This window comes from Oryx dammah, unplaced genomic scaffold, assembly GCF_014754425.2.
Source record: "Oryx dammah isolate SB20612 unplaced genomic scaffold, SCBI_Odam_1.1 HiC_scaffold_18, whole genome shotgun sequence".
Lineage (NCBI taxonomy): Eukaryota > Metazoa > Chordata > Mammalia > Artiodactyla > Bovidae > Oryx > Oryx dammah.
The window spans coordinates 11,128,372-11,145,460 of NW_024070202.1; the positions used below are offsets into that span (position 1 = coordinate 11,128,372).

The 17,089-nt window shown below is 36.3% G+C and overlaps 1 protein-coding gene across 2 annotated transcripts in view; it reads left to right on the top strand.

Annotated features, from left to right (window-relative positions):
• The window catches only part of VPS50 (VPS50 subunit of EARP/GARPII complex), a 136,053-nt gene that overhangs the window by 53,684 nt on the left and 65,280 nt on the right, over nucleotides 1-17,089 (top strand). For both annotated transcript variants that reach the window (XM_040260292.1, XM_040260293.1), the window contains 2 exons: nucleotides 9,177-9,309; nucleotides 13,002-13,093. In XM_040260292.1, the coding sequence (XP_040116226.1) occupies nucleotides 9,177-9,309; nucleotides 13,002-13,093 (225 nt within the window). The remainder of the gene's footprint in view (nucleotides 1-9,176; nucleotides 9,310-13,001; nucleotides 13,094-17,089) is intronic.

The following is a 17,089-nucleotide window of genomic DNA, read 5'->3' on the forward strand; positions in this document are numbered from 1 at the left end:
AATTAAACGGGGGCATTTCATTGATTGTTGAGGTTAATTTGGTTGATTTGGTTGGATAAATGAGTGAACCTTTCCTTTCTTACTAAAGAAACCTTTCCGATTAGAGGAATAATACTATTTACTCGAGTGCTTTATCAGATTAGCTTTAAAATACTCCAAGAATTCAGCTGTTAGATTTATTCATATCAAGTGTATGTAGCACCCAGTCAATTTTTTTATATGAATTTTTACTGGTTTCTAAATATTTAAGGTAAAATAAAAAATAAATTTTGGTAATTTTAAATATTTTAAACTTAACGACCAAAAGAGAAGCAAGGGAAGTTTATCCATCTCTTCTTTTTTTCCCTGCCATTTCCTCTTGGACTGTCAGGAACTGTGAAAGATTGAAATTTTATCCTATGTGCAGACTAACAAGGTAGTCTGTTCACTGTTTCATGGGTGCTAGTAGAAGATAAAAGATTCTGCTGTCTTAGCACTCTGACTTAGTATAAACCGGTTCCCTTGTCATTGGTGGTGGTTTAGTCACTCAATCATGTCTGACGCATTGCAACCCCATGAACCATAGCCCACTAGGCCCCTCTGTCCATGGGATTTCCCAGGCAAGAATACTGGAGTGGGTTGCCATTTCCTTCTCCAGAGGATCTTCTCCACCCAGGGACTGAACCCATGTCTCCTGCATTGGCAAGCACATTCTTTACTGCTGAGCCACCAGGGAAACCCTCCCTTGCCATTACCCAGCTCTTGTTCATCAAGTCATCAGTTCAGCTCACCAAGGGGCAATAAGCTTATGAGTAGTTTGTTACCTAGGATGGTTGTATTCATTATGATCAAAAGTAGATAAGAAAAGTTCCAACAACATATACATGTGTCAGATGGGATCAACACAATTCTTTAAGGGTTGAAGGAGACCAAGAAGCAGGCTATGACTTCTGAGTGGGTTTGGATTTCAGCAAGCACAACGTATGTGGCTGGGTCCAGAGATACAGAAGCAATATTCTGTGCAGTGACCTGAAAGGAGAGGGTGGGCAGAGGAAAGGAGCAGTGGGATGTCTGGCTTGGTTTAACAGGATTACACCAAATACAGTGATTTGATTTCTATGATACCCTGGGACTAATGAGTGCCTGTAGAGAGCATGATGTTATTTGGGTAGCCACCTTTCTCCCCCTTGCCTGGAAATGAAGGTGTTTTCTGGTCACTTGAAATGGATGCAGGTGTACTGAGGCCTCTCTTAGCTGCCCAAGACTACAGACACTTAAAACTATCAGTGTAGTTTAGAATGCTGCGTGATTTTTGCTGGGTGGGGGGAGGGGCGGATGGGGGTAAATATTAAAAAGCCAACCTATTTTTTCTAATATTTATTTTTATTTATTTGGCTGCATGAGATCTTAGTTGTGGTGCCTGGGCTCAGTTGCCCCATGGCATACAGTATCTTAGTTCCCTGACCAGGGATCGAACCCATGTTCCCTGCATTGCAAAGCAGATTCTTAATCTCTGGACCACCAGGAAAGTCCCCAAGCCAACCTGTTTTCAAGGTGTGGTACACAGCTGCCAGCTGAAACAGTCATTTACTGGTAAAAGCCATTCTTGAAACCTGGCAAGTTCTTATTTTTAAATACTGCCCATTTAGGGTGATGATCTTCGCATGGGAGTTCATAGCACTTCATCATTTGACATTTTGAAAGGTAAATTGTATATTCTGATTCTTCACGTTTTGCTTGCTTTGCAGTATTAAGCTTTGCATTTGATGAAGGCCACTTAGCAGCAATTAGCCATACCTGGAGCTTCCCAGGGGGTGCAGGTGGTAAAGAACCCTCCTGTTAGCGCAGGAGACATAAGAGACCCAGTTTCGATCCCTGGTTCCAGAAGATCCCCTGGAGTAGGAAATGGCACCCCACTGCGGTATTCTTGCCTGGGAAATCCCATGGACAGAGGAACCTGGCGGGCTACAGTCCATGGGGTTGCAAAGAGTCAGACACAGCTGAGCACATAACATCACATCAGGCAAACCTGAGGATTGTGAAAAGGAATTCCTTCTGTGTATTTCACTATTTAGAGGGTGCTGGTTACTTAGTTCCAAGTTGGTATCGTTTATACCATACGTGTTACATATGTCTTCATGTCTACATACATATTTAGTGTTAATGATAAAATGCCTAGAAGATGAGAATGACCGATTTTTCACCATGATATGTTTGTGTGTTGAAATCATGAATAAATCTAGTTTAGTGTAAGGAAAGTCTTGCTACAGCATAAGCATGTTTTACCTATGGAGAATCATAGTCTTTAAAGCTTCAGAGAAACTCTAGGTTATTTGCTTTATCCTTTGGGGTTTGGATACATGAAGTGATATGTTGGAGTTATGCATGGCCAAGTAAGTCACAAATTTGGGCCCCAGGCCCAAACACGGGCCATCCAGTCCACTATACAGAGCACCACTCTGGTGTCCAGTGATTTGAAAGAACTTAGAGTATTCATGTTTTGTACAGGTTGGTCCTAACAGAAGTAATCAGTGGTTGGGAAAATATTTAAAATTGCTTGGCCCAGCCACTTATTTAGTTCAGCCTCCCCAGAAATGTTTTTAGTTCCCTGGAGCTTAATGCTGTTTTGATCTCCAACATGTTTCCAGAAACCTCTCAGCTAAGTAGTCAGTCTTCTCCAGCAGCTTCTGGTGATGGGAGTTCCTTGTGCTAACAGGATTCATCTAGAGATGTTGATAAGCCTCTGCTGCCCTTTGAAATCATCTGTGAGTGTGTTTGTGTGTTCGGATGAGGGTAGGGATGGCAGTGCTAGGAGGTTTAAATCTCTGTGTGGATGCCAAAACATCTGCTCCCTTTCTGTTTGGTGGGATGTGATTAGAGTGCTAAGTCAGAGTGAAACAAGATGATAATACTTCAGGGATGCTCCTAAGAATTTTTGTTGTGATGTTTTAACATAAAAGATCATCTTGCTGAAATTTTTGTTGGCAACTTGTAATAGAGATTTCTGATGGGTAAAAAGTAAATTAATAAAAATCAAAAGACTAAATTTACTGGCCTCTTTTTTTTTCATATTTACCACTTGGCACTGAAGCAAGTTTTGAAGGTGAATTTTTTTTCACTGTGTGGTTCAGGTATGAAAGGCTGCATATATTCATTTCTGGCTTTTCTCTGTTCTATGAAAATGATGTCTAGATTCTTACTAAATTATTGCTTATAGGTAAGGCTGAGATGTTGCTGCTTTTAACAAGCTAATTTCATCATTTTAACTTTGACCAGGTGGATTGGTTGGGATGGTTAATAGTAGAGTTGGAAGGTACAAAGTTTTACTCTTAACTGATAGTGATAAGATCAGAAATCTGAGATCTGTGGATTCTGTGAAAGTGTTCATCAGGACTTGATTAAATAATGAATTTTCACAAAGATAAACTCAAAATGGATTAAAGACCTAAACGTAAGACCAGAAACTACAAAACTCTTAGAGGAAAACATAGGCAGAACACTCAATGACATAAATCAAAGCAAGGTCCTTTATGACCCACCTCCTAGAGTAATGGAAATAAAAGAAAAAAAGTGGGGCCTGATTAAACTTAAAAGCTCTTGGCAGTTGTAAGCTTTTGCTTACAGCAAAAGAAGCTGTAAGCAAGGTGAAAAGACAACCCTCAAAATGGGAGAAAATAATAGCAAATGAAACAACTGATAAAGGATTAATTTCCAAAATATACAAGCAACTTGTACAACTTGATACCAAGAAAACAAACAACCCAATCAAAAGTGGGAAAAAGACCTAAACAGACATTGCTCCAAAGAAGACATACAGATGTCTAACAAACACATGAAAAGATGCGCAGCTTTGCTCATTATTAGAGAAATGCAAGTCAAAACTACAATGAGACATCACCTCACACCAGTCAGAATGGCCCTCATCAAAAAGTCTACAAACAATAAATGCTGGAGAGGGTGTGGAGACAAGGGAACTAAATAATTTCAACTTTTTCTGAAAAACTTGTATAATCTCATCCAAACCCATTAAGTTTTAGCAAATTGTCAAGAGGTAACATAGTAAAGAACCTTCTTTTTCTTGAACAAATAGGCAACTAATGTATCTAGATAGTGATCTAGTGGAGAACAGAAGGTAGTAGCTCCAAGTTTCAATTTTCTGATTTGTTAAACTGTTGGTGGGGATGTAAGTTGATACAGCCACTATGGGAGATGGTATGGAGACTCCTTAAAAAACTAGTAATAAAACCACCATATGACCCAGCAATCCCACTGCTGAGCATATATCCTGAGGAAACCAAAATTGAAAGAAACACATGTATCCCATTGTTCATTGCAGCACTACTTACAATAGCTAGAACGTGGAAGCAACCTAGATGTCCATTGACAAATGAATGGATAAAGAAGCTGTGGTAGATATACACAATGGAATATGACTCAGCCATAAAAAGGAACGCCTTTGAGTCAGTTCTAATGAAGTGGATGAACCTAGAACCTATTATACAAGTGAAGCAAGTCAGAAAGAGAAAGATAAATACCATATTCTAATGCAAATATGTGGAATCTAGAAAAATGGTACTGAAGAATTTATTTATAGGACAACAGTGGAGGAATAGACATATGGGCATGGGGAGAGGGGAGGAGAGGGTGAGATGTATGCAGAGAGTAACAAGGAAACTTACATTACCATGTGCAAAATAGACAGCCAATGGGAATTTGGCTGAAAAAAAAAGAATGAATTTTGACATTTGAGTAATGAAGCTTGGTAATAATGCTGTGTTGCGCATTCTTGCATTATAACATCTGGATTTGTGAGTCTTCTCCAAATCCTGCCCATAGGATATTTGTTTCTTGTGATCACTGGTTACTAGACATGTATGTATGGAGTTTATGAATTGTAAATAAAATTTAGGTTACTTAAAATGTTCCTCCTTTTCTGCATGATTTTTGAGATGGTTCTAAAATACTATACCTTTTTCTCTTCTTACCTGTCAACCTTCCCTGAATAGATTAGTACTCATAGCTTTAGAATGGCAGTGGAAAGTCACTCTGGAACACAGAAAAATGTTTGATAAGTAAATTTCTATTTCCCATACTTACAAGACTTTAAGACATGCTGTTTAGTTCTTTGGGGTGTCTCACTGTGCAAATGTTTTCTAGATTGATTAATTCAAGGCTTTTGTTGCTATTATTGATGTGCGTTAGGAGTATTGGACTGAAACTGTTATATGGCGCTGCTCTCTCCTGGTATACCTGATTTTATACTGAACAAATCACCCATTAGTTGGAAGTTGAACTGAGTTGCAGTGTTGGGTATTTAGTAATCAGTGAATGGATTAAACCATTGATGAAGTAGCAGATCTAAGAATCTCTAACATTGATTTGTGGAATATGAATGTGAGATATCCAGAGTGGTTTACTGTCTAAGGGCCTGTGACCGGTAAGTTGTGAACCTGGTGCTGGTTGGGACCCAGGGCTTCCCATTCCTTGTCTAGTCCTCTTTCTGTTACGCTCTGCTGGTGTGAAGAAGAATTGATGTTTGAGCGTAAGTAGTAATTCAGAAACCCAGATTCTCTTCTTGGCCTGCCTTTTATTTACTGATTGCTTGTACAATTATTTGCATATTTGTTGGTTTTTTGGATTCTCTCCTTATAGTCATGGTTCACACATGTCTGAAATAAGATTCTCTATTTGAAATTTGGTGGTGATTTTGTAAATCAGTTGGAGAGCATCAGTTGTGAATGATTTTAGTAGTAAGGTGTTAAAAGCATCAAAAGCATTTGTTGTTACGAGAGCTGACCCTGGTTGATTGCACAGTATAGTGGAAAGTGGTTTCTGGAGTCCAATTTTAGAATGAAATGACTTCTCACCAGCATGGGCTTCCAAGTACAGAGATGAACACATTTCAGCTTAAGTCTATTAAAAACAATATATATCTGTTGCACCTTGTCTTTTTTTTCTTAAACTGTTTACTGTCTATTTAGTATGATGAGTCTATACATTTGTTTCCATTTTAGAATATAAATTTAGGTAAGAAGCATCTTGCTCAGTACATCACAGTCTTATCTTTGTACATATGACATTTTTGAAGATAAGTTTGGGCAACTTTCAGGTGTGGGCTTTGGCTAGATCTGTGAATTCTTTACACTTGAATAAGTTAGGTGAGAAAAAGCTTCTATAGTTTCACTAAATAATTTCAACTTTTTCTGAAAAACTTGTATAATCTCATCCAAACCCATTAAGTTTTAGCAAGTTGTCAAGAGGTAACATAGTAAAGAACTTCCTTTTTCTTGAACAAATAGGCAACTAATGTATCTAGATAGTGATCTAGTGGAGAACAGAAGGTAGTAGCTCCAAGTTTCAATTTTCTGATTTGTTAAACTGTGACAATTATAATAAAAGGTAATTGGTGGACTATAGCACAATTATTTGTATAGTCATACTTTTGCTTTGGGAAAAATAAGACTAACACTGCTTTCCTTTTATCTATCAGATATGTTGGGATATAATTAGATTAAATTTATTTGCATAGTATAAACACAAACTTATGCAAAGTTGAGTTTATGAAAGTTTGTAGAAGAGTACCTTTATTCCAGTGATTGAATGATAAGCTGCAGTTCAGAACCTTCTTGTGATTTTTGCCTTTTCTTTGTCCTCTGCTTTTAGCTCTTTCCTGAACTCATACATCAGTATTAATTTTAGTTACATGTTTGTGGTATGAGAGATATGTCAGTTGTAGTGATGTGGTAAAAATAAACCAAGGAAAAATGCAAGACTGGTTCATTGTAAAAGTAGTAATTATAAGAGTAAACAGGGAAAGTCAACATAACAAATTACCACAAATTATAGCATAAGTATGCAAAAATATTTGTGTTGATCTCTGCAAGCCATGTGTAAATCTGGATAGCCATCCTAATTTCATTCCCTCCTGTGTTCCTTCTGTCTCATCCCCCATGCCGTCTCTTACAGGTAGCTAATTTCAGTGTTTTCTTCTTCATATTCACTGTGTTTATTCTTGTGATGATAGGCAGATATATGCATTAATTTTTTCTATTTATTATGACATCAGTTCAGTTCAGTTGCTCATTTGTGTCCGACTCTCTGCGACCCCATGAATCGCAGCATGCCAGGCCTCCCTGTCCATCACCAACTCCTGGAGTTCACTCAGACTCACGTCCATCGAGTCAGTGATGCCATCCAGCCATCTCATCCTCGGTCGTCCCCTTCTCCTCCTGCCCCCAATCCCTCCCAGCATCAAAGTCTTTTCCAATGAGTCAACTCTTCGCATGAGATGGCCAAAGTACTGGAGTTTCAGCTTTAGCATCATTCCTTCCCAAGAAATCCCAGGGCTGATCTCCTTCAGAATGGACTGGTTGGATCTCCTTGCAGGCCAAGGGACCCTTAAGAGTCTTCTCCAACACCACAGTTCCAAAGCATCAATTCTTCGGTGCTCAGCCTTCTTCACAGTCCAACTCTCACATCCATACATGACCGCTGGAAAAACCATAGCCTTGACTAGATGGACGTTAGTCAGCAAAGTAATGTCTCTGCTTTTGAATATGCTATCTAGGTTGGTCATAACTTTTCTTCCAAGGAGTAAGCGTCTTTTAATTTCATGGCTGCAGTCACCATCTGCAGTGATTTTGGAGCCCCCAGAAATAAAGTCTGACTGTTTCCCCATCTATTCCCCATGAAGTGATGGGACCAGATGCCATGATCTTTGTTTTCTGAATGTTGAGCTTTAAGCCAACTTTTTCATTCTCCTCTTTCACTTTCATCAAGAAGCTTTTTAGATCTTCACTTTCTGCCATAAGGGTGGTGTCATCTGCATATCCGAGGTTATTAATATTTCTCCTGGCAATCTTGATTCCAGCTTGTGCTTCTTCCAGCCCAGCCTTTCTCATGATGTACTCTGCATATAAGTTAAATAAGCAGGGTGACAACATACAGCCTTGACGTACTCCTTTTCCTATTTGGAACTAGTCTGTTGTTCCATACATATATATAATAAAAATGTTTCCCTACCTCACATGTATATATATCATATGAAAGGGAAAACTTTTTATTAAACTTTTTTTAAAGTATATGCTTATTATTTTTCATAGTTGCATAGTACTCTTTTGTGTGTGTAAAGATAGTTTATTCAACAGAGATCCTGTCTTTGGACATTTAGATAGATTCCAGTATTTAGCAGTTACAGATTATCCTTCAGCAAACGACCTTCTGCATATGTATTTTCACGTTGTTTGAAGTACACCTTCCGTATAAATTCCTAGAAGTGGAATTGCTGGGTCAAGGGGAAATACAGATGATGGAGCAAATGCTCCATTGTGACAGACAGGAAACCTGCTAAATAGAATCGAGGCATTACCCTACCTATGAAATAAAAAGAGCAGAATGACAAACTGATAGTTTTTTACTAAGGATAGGAGGAGAAAAATCCACGCATTTTCATTAGGGAGAAGATTTGGAACCACATACTTTTTCATAGCCATATACAACATATTTTAAAATAGTATTGTCAAATATGAAATAGCTATATTCCTGTAATTTAAAGAATTTACAGATTGTCAAAGGTGCGAACTTAATTTACGTAAATATCTTGTAAAATATGACTACCTTTTGGCAAGTTGTATTATATTTGACTGGATCTAAGAATGAGAATAAAGCTGCGTTTGTATGCTAAGAACATGGCTTTGAAAACAAATATTTGGGGAAGTTTGCATTCTTATTCGTAGCACTTACCAATTCAGCAGTGTATGGATTCATAGTATGAGAATTGAGACTACTCATGAATACTAAAAAGCCATGTTGAAATAGGAATTGCTAATTGTAATTGTTACTGTTGATTACTAAAAGTGTGCTTACTGACTCATAGAAGGTAGTATTTTTATTAATGGCTTGATAAATGTTTTACTAACTGGGGAATTTAGAGGAGGGGGGAAATCATTATGGAGAGAAATTACCATTTGTTCCACATTGAAACATGGAACATGTTGAACAAATTGCTGTTTGTTCCATGTTGAAATAAGAACACACTTTTCTTGCCGTTGGGCTTTCTTTTTAGACATATCAGTGGAAGAAATTTTCTTATCTGATTCTTTATTGCATTTGATTGACACCATAACATTTTATTTCAGTTAACTTTGTGTTAAAGTAAACACGACAGTTTGAAAGTTGGCTCTTGTCATTTCCCTCAGCATGTTACACCAGACAGCTATATTCCATGCCTTGCTGACCTGTGCAAAGCACTGTGGGAAGTTATGCTCAGCTATTACAGGACTATGGAATGGCATGAAAAGCACGACAGTGAGGATACTACTTCTGCTTCTGGTAGGAAATAATTTTGATTTTATTATAAAAACTGAATTATGAATTTGCCATATTTCTGGAGTAAGGAGAAAGAAAAGAGACAGTTGTACTTTTAGAATTTCAGGGACCGTGATGACCTGCATGGGTTAAATGGGTTAAGTGTTCAGCAGAGAAAGCAATTCAGCTACTATGAAAACTCCATTACCTTTGGGGATTTACCAGGCTGAAGAACTTCTTATCTGATAGGTATTACCAATTTCCAGGAAAATGTGGTGATGGTCTTAGCACTAAATTATTAAGAGAGCACTATAAAAAAAAAAAAAAGAAAACTAAGTAAGACATTGGTGTGTCCAAATTTACTATAAAATTAATGCTATTTTTAAAATATTAGCATTAATTCAATATTGTCTTTTTTTGCTTATTTTCAAATTGTACTAATAAAGCTAGGTTCTAAGAATTAATAATTCTACTGATGCTTTTCTCCTTGAAAATAGTGGGACATTAAATTTTTAAAAAGATGTTTTAAATACTATCTTTGAAAGTGAAATACACTTTAAATGTCTATGGTATACTCATAAAGAGAAAATCTTTGAGAAATTATATTAACTAGGCATTACTTCATAATATAATTATATATCTTAAGTGAGTATCCTTGAACAATAGCTATAGCTAAGAGTAAGTATTCAGAGTACTTTTAAAAGAATGTATCTGTATTTAGTATGGGCAAAATAAATTATACAGTACATATTTTTCTGTATTACATGCAGTTTAGTATAGCTAATCAAGTTATTTTAGTAACCTCTAATTTCTGAAGCGTTTGGTTTTTGTGATTGTGAAGGAATGCTCAAATCTTACTATTTAATAAAATAGGATTTTGGTAGTATAGAAGACGTATGTTTAATATTAATCTTGACTTGTAAGAAGCTCATAAATATAGATAGCAAAAAATAAGAAAGATAAATTCTATGGAAGGATGTCCCTTCATTTAGAAGTATTGTTGGGGAGGAAGAGGTTTAAAGAAAGAAAGAGAAAGGAGAAGGTAGGAAAAAGAGGAGAGCATTGAGTCAGGATCCTAGACCAGACGTTTCACCCACCTCCTCTACTGCGTCCGCGAGTATGGGCACACCTGGCTGTCAGTTTTGATTGCCATTTACCAAAGGTGAGAATGTGAAAAAGTCACTTTTATCCTCTCCAGGCTCCAGTCTGTTCCTTAAAATGGTAGGTTAAGAATAAACAAAACAAAAAGTTTCATCAGGTAGTAACACATTTACCTGTAGGATCTCTATAAAATTTAGAGACAATGTAAAAAGTGCTAACACTAGTTGTTATTATCATCCAAAGAAATGAATCAAGAGAGGTAATTATATTAATAATGAAATATCTATAGGCCTTTTTTTTTTTTTTTTTAATTTCATTTTATTTAGGGAGTTTGTGAGGTTAGGGGATTTTTTTTCCCCTACAAAGTTTATGCTGTTTTGGCAACCTTAATTTTTTTCTAGATGTGGTAACTGTTTAGACATCTCAGCACTGTTTTTCCCCTTTCTAGTCCATTATTTAAAAAGAAATCAAAGCAAAAATTTGGAACAAAATTAACACATACTTTAGATATAAGATAAGCGTGTAGAAGATAATATATTCTCATCATGGTAAAACTTGCTTTCTGCTCCAGGCAGATAGTTTCATGTATTGTGTATGGATGTATATATTTATGTATATACATTTTCATGATGCTTTCAAATTGTGGTGATGGAGAAGACTCCTGAGAATCCCTTGGACTTCAAGATCAAACCAGTCAATCCTAAAGGAAATCAACCCTGAATTTTCACCAGAAGGGCTGTTGTTGAAGCTCCAATACTTTGGCCCCCTGACACAAAGAGCTAACTCATTGGAAAAGACCCTGATGATGAGAAAGACTGAAGGCAAAAGGAGAAAGGGGTGGCAGAAGATGAGATGGTTTGGAGTGTCACCCACTCTAGAGACATGAATTTGAGCAAACTGCAGGAGATAGTAGAGGACAGAAAAGCCTGTCATGCTACAGTCCATGAGATCTCAGAGTCAGACACAATTGAGCGACTCAACAACAACAAATAGATTCAAACTTAAAACTCTCTTTGATCCTTCTATATTTAGTCCTCTTTGCTAAAATTCTTTCACTCTAATCTGTATAATTTAAGAATGTTGTAGACCCTGGTTAATCTGATCATCAGTTGACAATATCGAGGACTGAGAGTCTTCCTTTCGTATTCACATTAAGGCTTAAATTGTAGGAATCAGTCAGGATCCTAGACCAGGATCCTAAAAATTATTCTTCGCAGACTTGATAAGCCTGAAAGGGTCTGTAGAGTTCACTTGTTGTCATTCTCTCCTCCATTGCAGGCAGATTCTTTACTCCTGAGCCATGGGGAAGCCCTCTAGTAATACTACTGGTATCTTAACACTTTACCATTTTAAATAAAACTCTAAAGCTATAGTGTAGGCGCATTGCTCTGCGTTCATAATAGCCAGACCATACAGATGGTACGAGGATTCCTTTGTAGCTCAGTCATTAAAGAATCTGCCTGCATTGCAGGAGACTAGGGTTCAGTTCCTGAGTCAGGAAGATCCCCTGGAGAAGGAAATGGCAACCCACTCTAGTGTTCTTACCTGGGAAATTCCATGAACAGAGGAGCCTGGCAGGTGACAGTCCATAGCGTCGCAGGAGTTGGACACAACTTAGCAACTAAACCACTAAATCACCACCACAGATGATGTGGCTTAAACTGTAGCAGTAGTTACCAGCACACTAGGCATGTATCTGGGCTTCCCAGGCGGCTCAGTGATAAAGAACCCACTGCCAACGAAGGAGATGTGGGTTCGATCCCTGGGTAAGGAAGATCCTCTGGAGAAGGAAATGGCAACCCACTTCAGTATTCTTGCCTGAAGAATTCCATGGACAGAGGAGCCTGGCTGTCTTCAGTCCGGGGGGTTGCAAACAGTCGGACATGACTGAGCAACTAAACAACAACAAAGGCATGTATCCAGGGCCTGGATATGAAAGGGCTTTTGCTGATTACCAGGGGACAGATACCCTGCTAGCCTGAGATGAGAACAACTGATATTCTCAGTTGCTCTTCACAGTTTATTTGCACAGAGGCATAATTTTTTAAATATAATGTGTTTATTTTTCAGTTGCTTTTAGGGAGAGAATTATTTTTGAGGCCAGTCGTTGATCTTAACCTCTTGAAGTGGACATTGTTAGATTACTTACCTGGAACGGATAAAAGTATTCTGGATCATGAAAAATACAAATTGTATGCATCATTGCCTCACTGAATGAGCAGTTTTGCACTCCATACTCTTGTTAACCTGTGTATTAATTGATAATACGGTTAATCAGTCCTGTAATGCACTGGCAGCAGGCAGTATATGGGTCATTAAGAACCTGGTTTCTGGAATTATGCTGCCCAAGTTGAAATCCCAGCTCCGATCACACATGACCTTAGTCGTCTTAGGTGTAAAGTATTATACTTAACATTTCAGAGTCTTGAGTTTGTCTTATCAAATGCATTTAATCCCAGTTCTTATTTTTGACATTGTTTTGACTATGTAAATATTGAGAATATTTTCTGTATTTTACATATGCTTACAGTATATTAGGGTTCACTTTTTTTTTTTTTTTTTGGAGAACAAAATGTGAAGCAAGTTTAAAAATGTATACCATCTTTTATTTTCAGAAGGGAGTAATATGATGGGTGCTGAAGAGACAAATTTTGATCGTGGCTACATAAAAAAGAAATTAGAACATGGACTTACACGAATATGGCAGGTTTGGTTTTTTTAAACTATTTGTTTTTCTATGAAAACAGTAGAAACCTTCATGTTAAAATTGTTTTACAGATTCAGTGTTTAGGCTTTCTGTATTTGTTTTTCCTTGCAGATCTAGTCATATGTTATTTTCTTTGGAATAAGTCTGTTGAGTTCTATAATTTATTAATAGTCGTGAATTATATTTGACTGTAACTGGCAGTAGAAAAGGTGTTTTAATTGGAAATTCGCCATTGAAAATATTCCTTGATAACATTTTGCTTTTAGTATTGTAGCAGATCTGTGCTTTTCTAAAGAAGTTGTTTTCTTATTGAGATACTGTTTATTCTGTGTGTGTATGTGTTTTCCTTTTCTGTGAATTTTCGGAAAAGGATAACTATGTGATAGATGACATACTTGGGTTGGAGTCTAGAATCGAGGGAAGAATTTTTTTCCAAGTCAATGATTTTTGTGCCTTCAGTAAACCATATGTGTTTATTGACTGACTGTGTATTCCTAGGCTTTTCTTTTGCGTTTTAGTAGCTCAGTGGTTGTTATCAGATAATTTAATTTATTAAAATTTTTCATTTCCTAGATAAAATGTAATTTTGATAACGCTTTTGTTCTTTTTGGACTTCCTCAAAATTTAGAAGACTATAGAAACTTTGATTATACTATGTTCTTTTAAAATGTATTTTTGATTTTTCTAATGAAGGTGATATTTAGTTTGAAAATCTTTTACAGGATTTCTTTTGAAAAAAATTGTCTAGCTAAATATATACTGCAAACATACATTTCCTTAAGAATCAGTTAGCAGTTATAATTTAGTATTCTTCTAACTTTTTATTACTTGCTTTATGCTGTTTGAACTTATACTTTAATATTTAAATATGTAATAGTTGAAAGAGCTTCATCTTTTATAATTTCTGTTATGACCATATTAAGGTAATTTTTAACTTTCCACTTATTACAGGTTTAGGCTGACTTTTTTTTCCTGAATATTATATACAGAAAGGAAAATCTTATATCTAGGGTCAGATATGAATTGTTTCTGCTTAGGTCTTCTAACAGACTCTTATTAATTATACTTTGCTAAAATTGCAGAATCTATGATAAAATTTTTGGTAATTCAGCATACTTTGAAGTACTGACCTGGCGTTTTATATAGCTAGTTACTGTTGTCATTAGCAACCTGATGTCATTCCTGCTATAGGGGTGTCTGTTAAATGTAAGATTTAGTGAAGCTATTCTCATTTAAACATTTGGCCAATTTAATGAAAGTCATCATGCTTTTGAATATAGATAATTGTAGATTTCAGGTTTTAGAATATCTTCATCTCTACCACTCCAAGGCCCTTTTGCCCCTCCAATCCCAGTTCTCAACCAGTTCTACACAGGACTTTGTGTACGTTAGGAACTCGTTCAGTTCAGTTCAGTCGCTCAGTCGTGTCCGACTCTTTGCGACCCCATGAATCGCAGCACGCCAGGCCTCCCTGTCCATCACCATCTCCCGGAGTTCACTCACATCCATCGAGTCAGTGATGCCATCCAGCCATCTCATCCTCGGTCGTCCCCTTCTCCTTCTGCCCCCAATGCCTCCCAGCATCAGAGTCTTTTCCAGTGAGTCAAGTCTTCCCATGAGGTGGCCAGAGTACTGGAGTTTCAGCTTTAGCATCAGTCCTTCCAAAGAACACCATTCTGAAGGAGATCAGAATGGACTGGTTGGATCTCCCTGCAGTCCAAGGGACTCTCAAGAGACTTCTCCAACACCACAGTTCAAAAGCATCAATTCCTCAGCACTCAGCCTTCTTCACAGTCCAACTCTCACATCCATACATGACCACTGGAAAAACCATAGCCTTGACTAGACGGACCTTTTTGGCAAAGTAATGTCTCTGTTTTTGAATATACTGTCTAGGTTGGTCATAACTTTTCTTCCAAGGAGTAAGCATCTTTTAATTTCATGGCTGCAGTCACCATCTGCAGTGATTTTGGAGCCCCCAAAAATAAAGTCTGACACTGTTTCCACTGTTTCCCCATCTATTTCCCATAAAGTGATGGGACCGGGTGCCATGATCTTTGTTTTCTGAATGTTGAGCTTTAGGCCAACTTTTTCACTCTCCACTTTCACTTTCATCAAGAGGCTTTTTAGTTCCTCTTCACTCATTAGTGTTTGTTAAATTGAAATTACAAAGCTTGATGCAATTGAAAAAGGCAAAAGCTCTGAAAAATAAATATTTTTTGATAACACATCTAGGAGACAAAACCTGACAGGAATTGAATTCATTTGATAGCATAACCTGACCACTGTTATCATTTGGCTTTTTATAGTATTTATTTTTCCCATTAAAGTGAACATGCATATGTTACAGGGATATTCATGTGTTTTATTTTGGGATGTTGCCCTTGACCCCACTGGGGGTTATATATAATATATGCTGTACATGTTATAATATATTTCTGATACCTGAAGTGCTACATTTCAAAGCAGAAATGAGCATGTGACAATTTACAGACATTTATCATAAATTTATTGTTTCATAAATTTATTGTTTCTCCATTTATTGTGGAGAAAATGATAAGCGATGATTGAGAATCATAAGATAGTTAACATTTCTGACATAAAATTAGATTCAGAATCATAATCACCTTGATTTTTGATGTGAAAAGTTTTTAGAATTTTATGGCAAATTTTTCCTGCATTTTGACTCAGAACCTTTCAGGGAAAAAGGTTGTATCAGTCATAGTATGTGTATCACACTGTTTGTGGGTTTACAAACATGGTAATTGAAAGCATGGTTCTTGACCTCATGGAGCTTACATATTTAACCATATGAAATTCTTGGTCTTCCAAAATTTTCTTTTTAGTCTTTATGTGAGAAATGGCAGTTTTAAAATGCTTATTGATTTCTTTTACTATAGGAAATTAGAGTTGGCATATTTCTACTTTTTGTGAATTGGAAATTATCTTTACAATCTAATATACTTCCCACTTTTAAATTCTTCCTGGGACATTTGAAAAATAACCATGTATTTCTTCCTTGTGCTGGGAATTAGGTTTTGTGTGTGTATTAAAGCAGCTAATTATATATTTTTCTCATCTATATCCTTACTTGGTTTTGGTTTTCTTGGTCTGCTGCTCTGGGGGAGCAGTTTTAATCTTCTGGCATGATTGTAATTTTGTCAGGTTTTTCTTTTATTTCTAACAGCTTTTGCTTTTTGTATTTGGATACTATGTTGATTGATGCCACAATGCTAATAACCACTTACCTTCTTTGTACATAATTCTCTTTATTAATTTTAAAGAAATAGCTCTTTTCCTCTTAGGCATTTTGCAGTGAACTCTAGTTTGCTCTATTATTACGATTACTGTATTTATTTTGTTCATATTTTCCTAGTAAATGCTTGAAAGTTCCCTAATTTTAAATATTTTTGTATCGTGTTTTCATTTTGTCTCCTATTAATGTAGAAAATTTTTTTTTTCCAAGAGTGGCTTTATCTTATAATAGAGCAATTGAATATGTTTATATTTTCATTAGTGTTTTACTTTATACTTCTTTAATTATTTGAGAACTTGAACACTTAGAAACCTGTTAGTTATGTGTGTATTATTGCTCATAGGTTTTAAAATATTTATCTGATAAAGGATAATCCTTTGTATATCATTTGTGTATTTTAATTTACATTTTTGATGTGCAGATGGTTTTTTATGAGGTCAAACTGTTGACATTTGTCCTTTATGACATGTTGCATTTATTCTTAAAGTATGCTTTCTTATGTAAAGCTCAGGTCAGTATTCATTTGGTAATTACAAATACTTATCAAAAGTTTGAATTAATTGCTATATCCCTAATACCTGGAATACTGCTTAGAAAACTTAATAGGTAGTTAGAAAACATTTTTGCTTTTTTATTGAATTTTTAATCTTTTGAAAACCTACAGAAACATTTACTTAATCTGTTTTATATTTCTTTTGATACGTGATGTAAAGAGAGGATGTATTCTCCCACACACAACC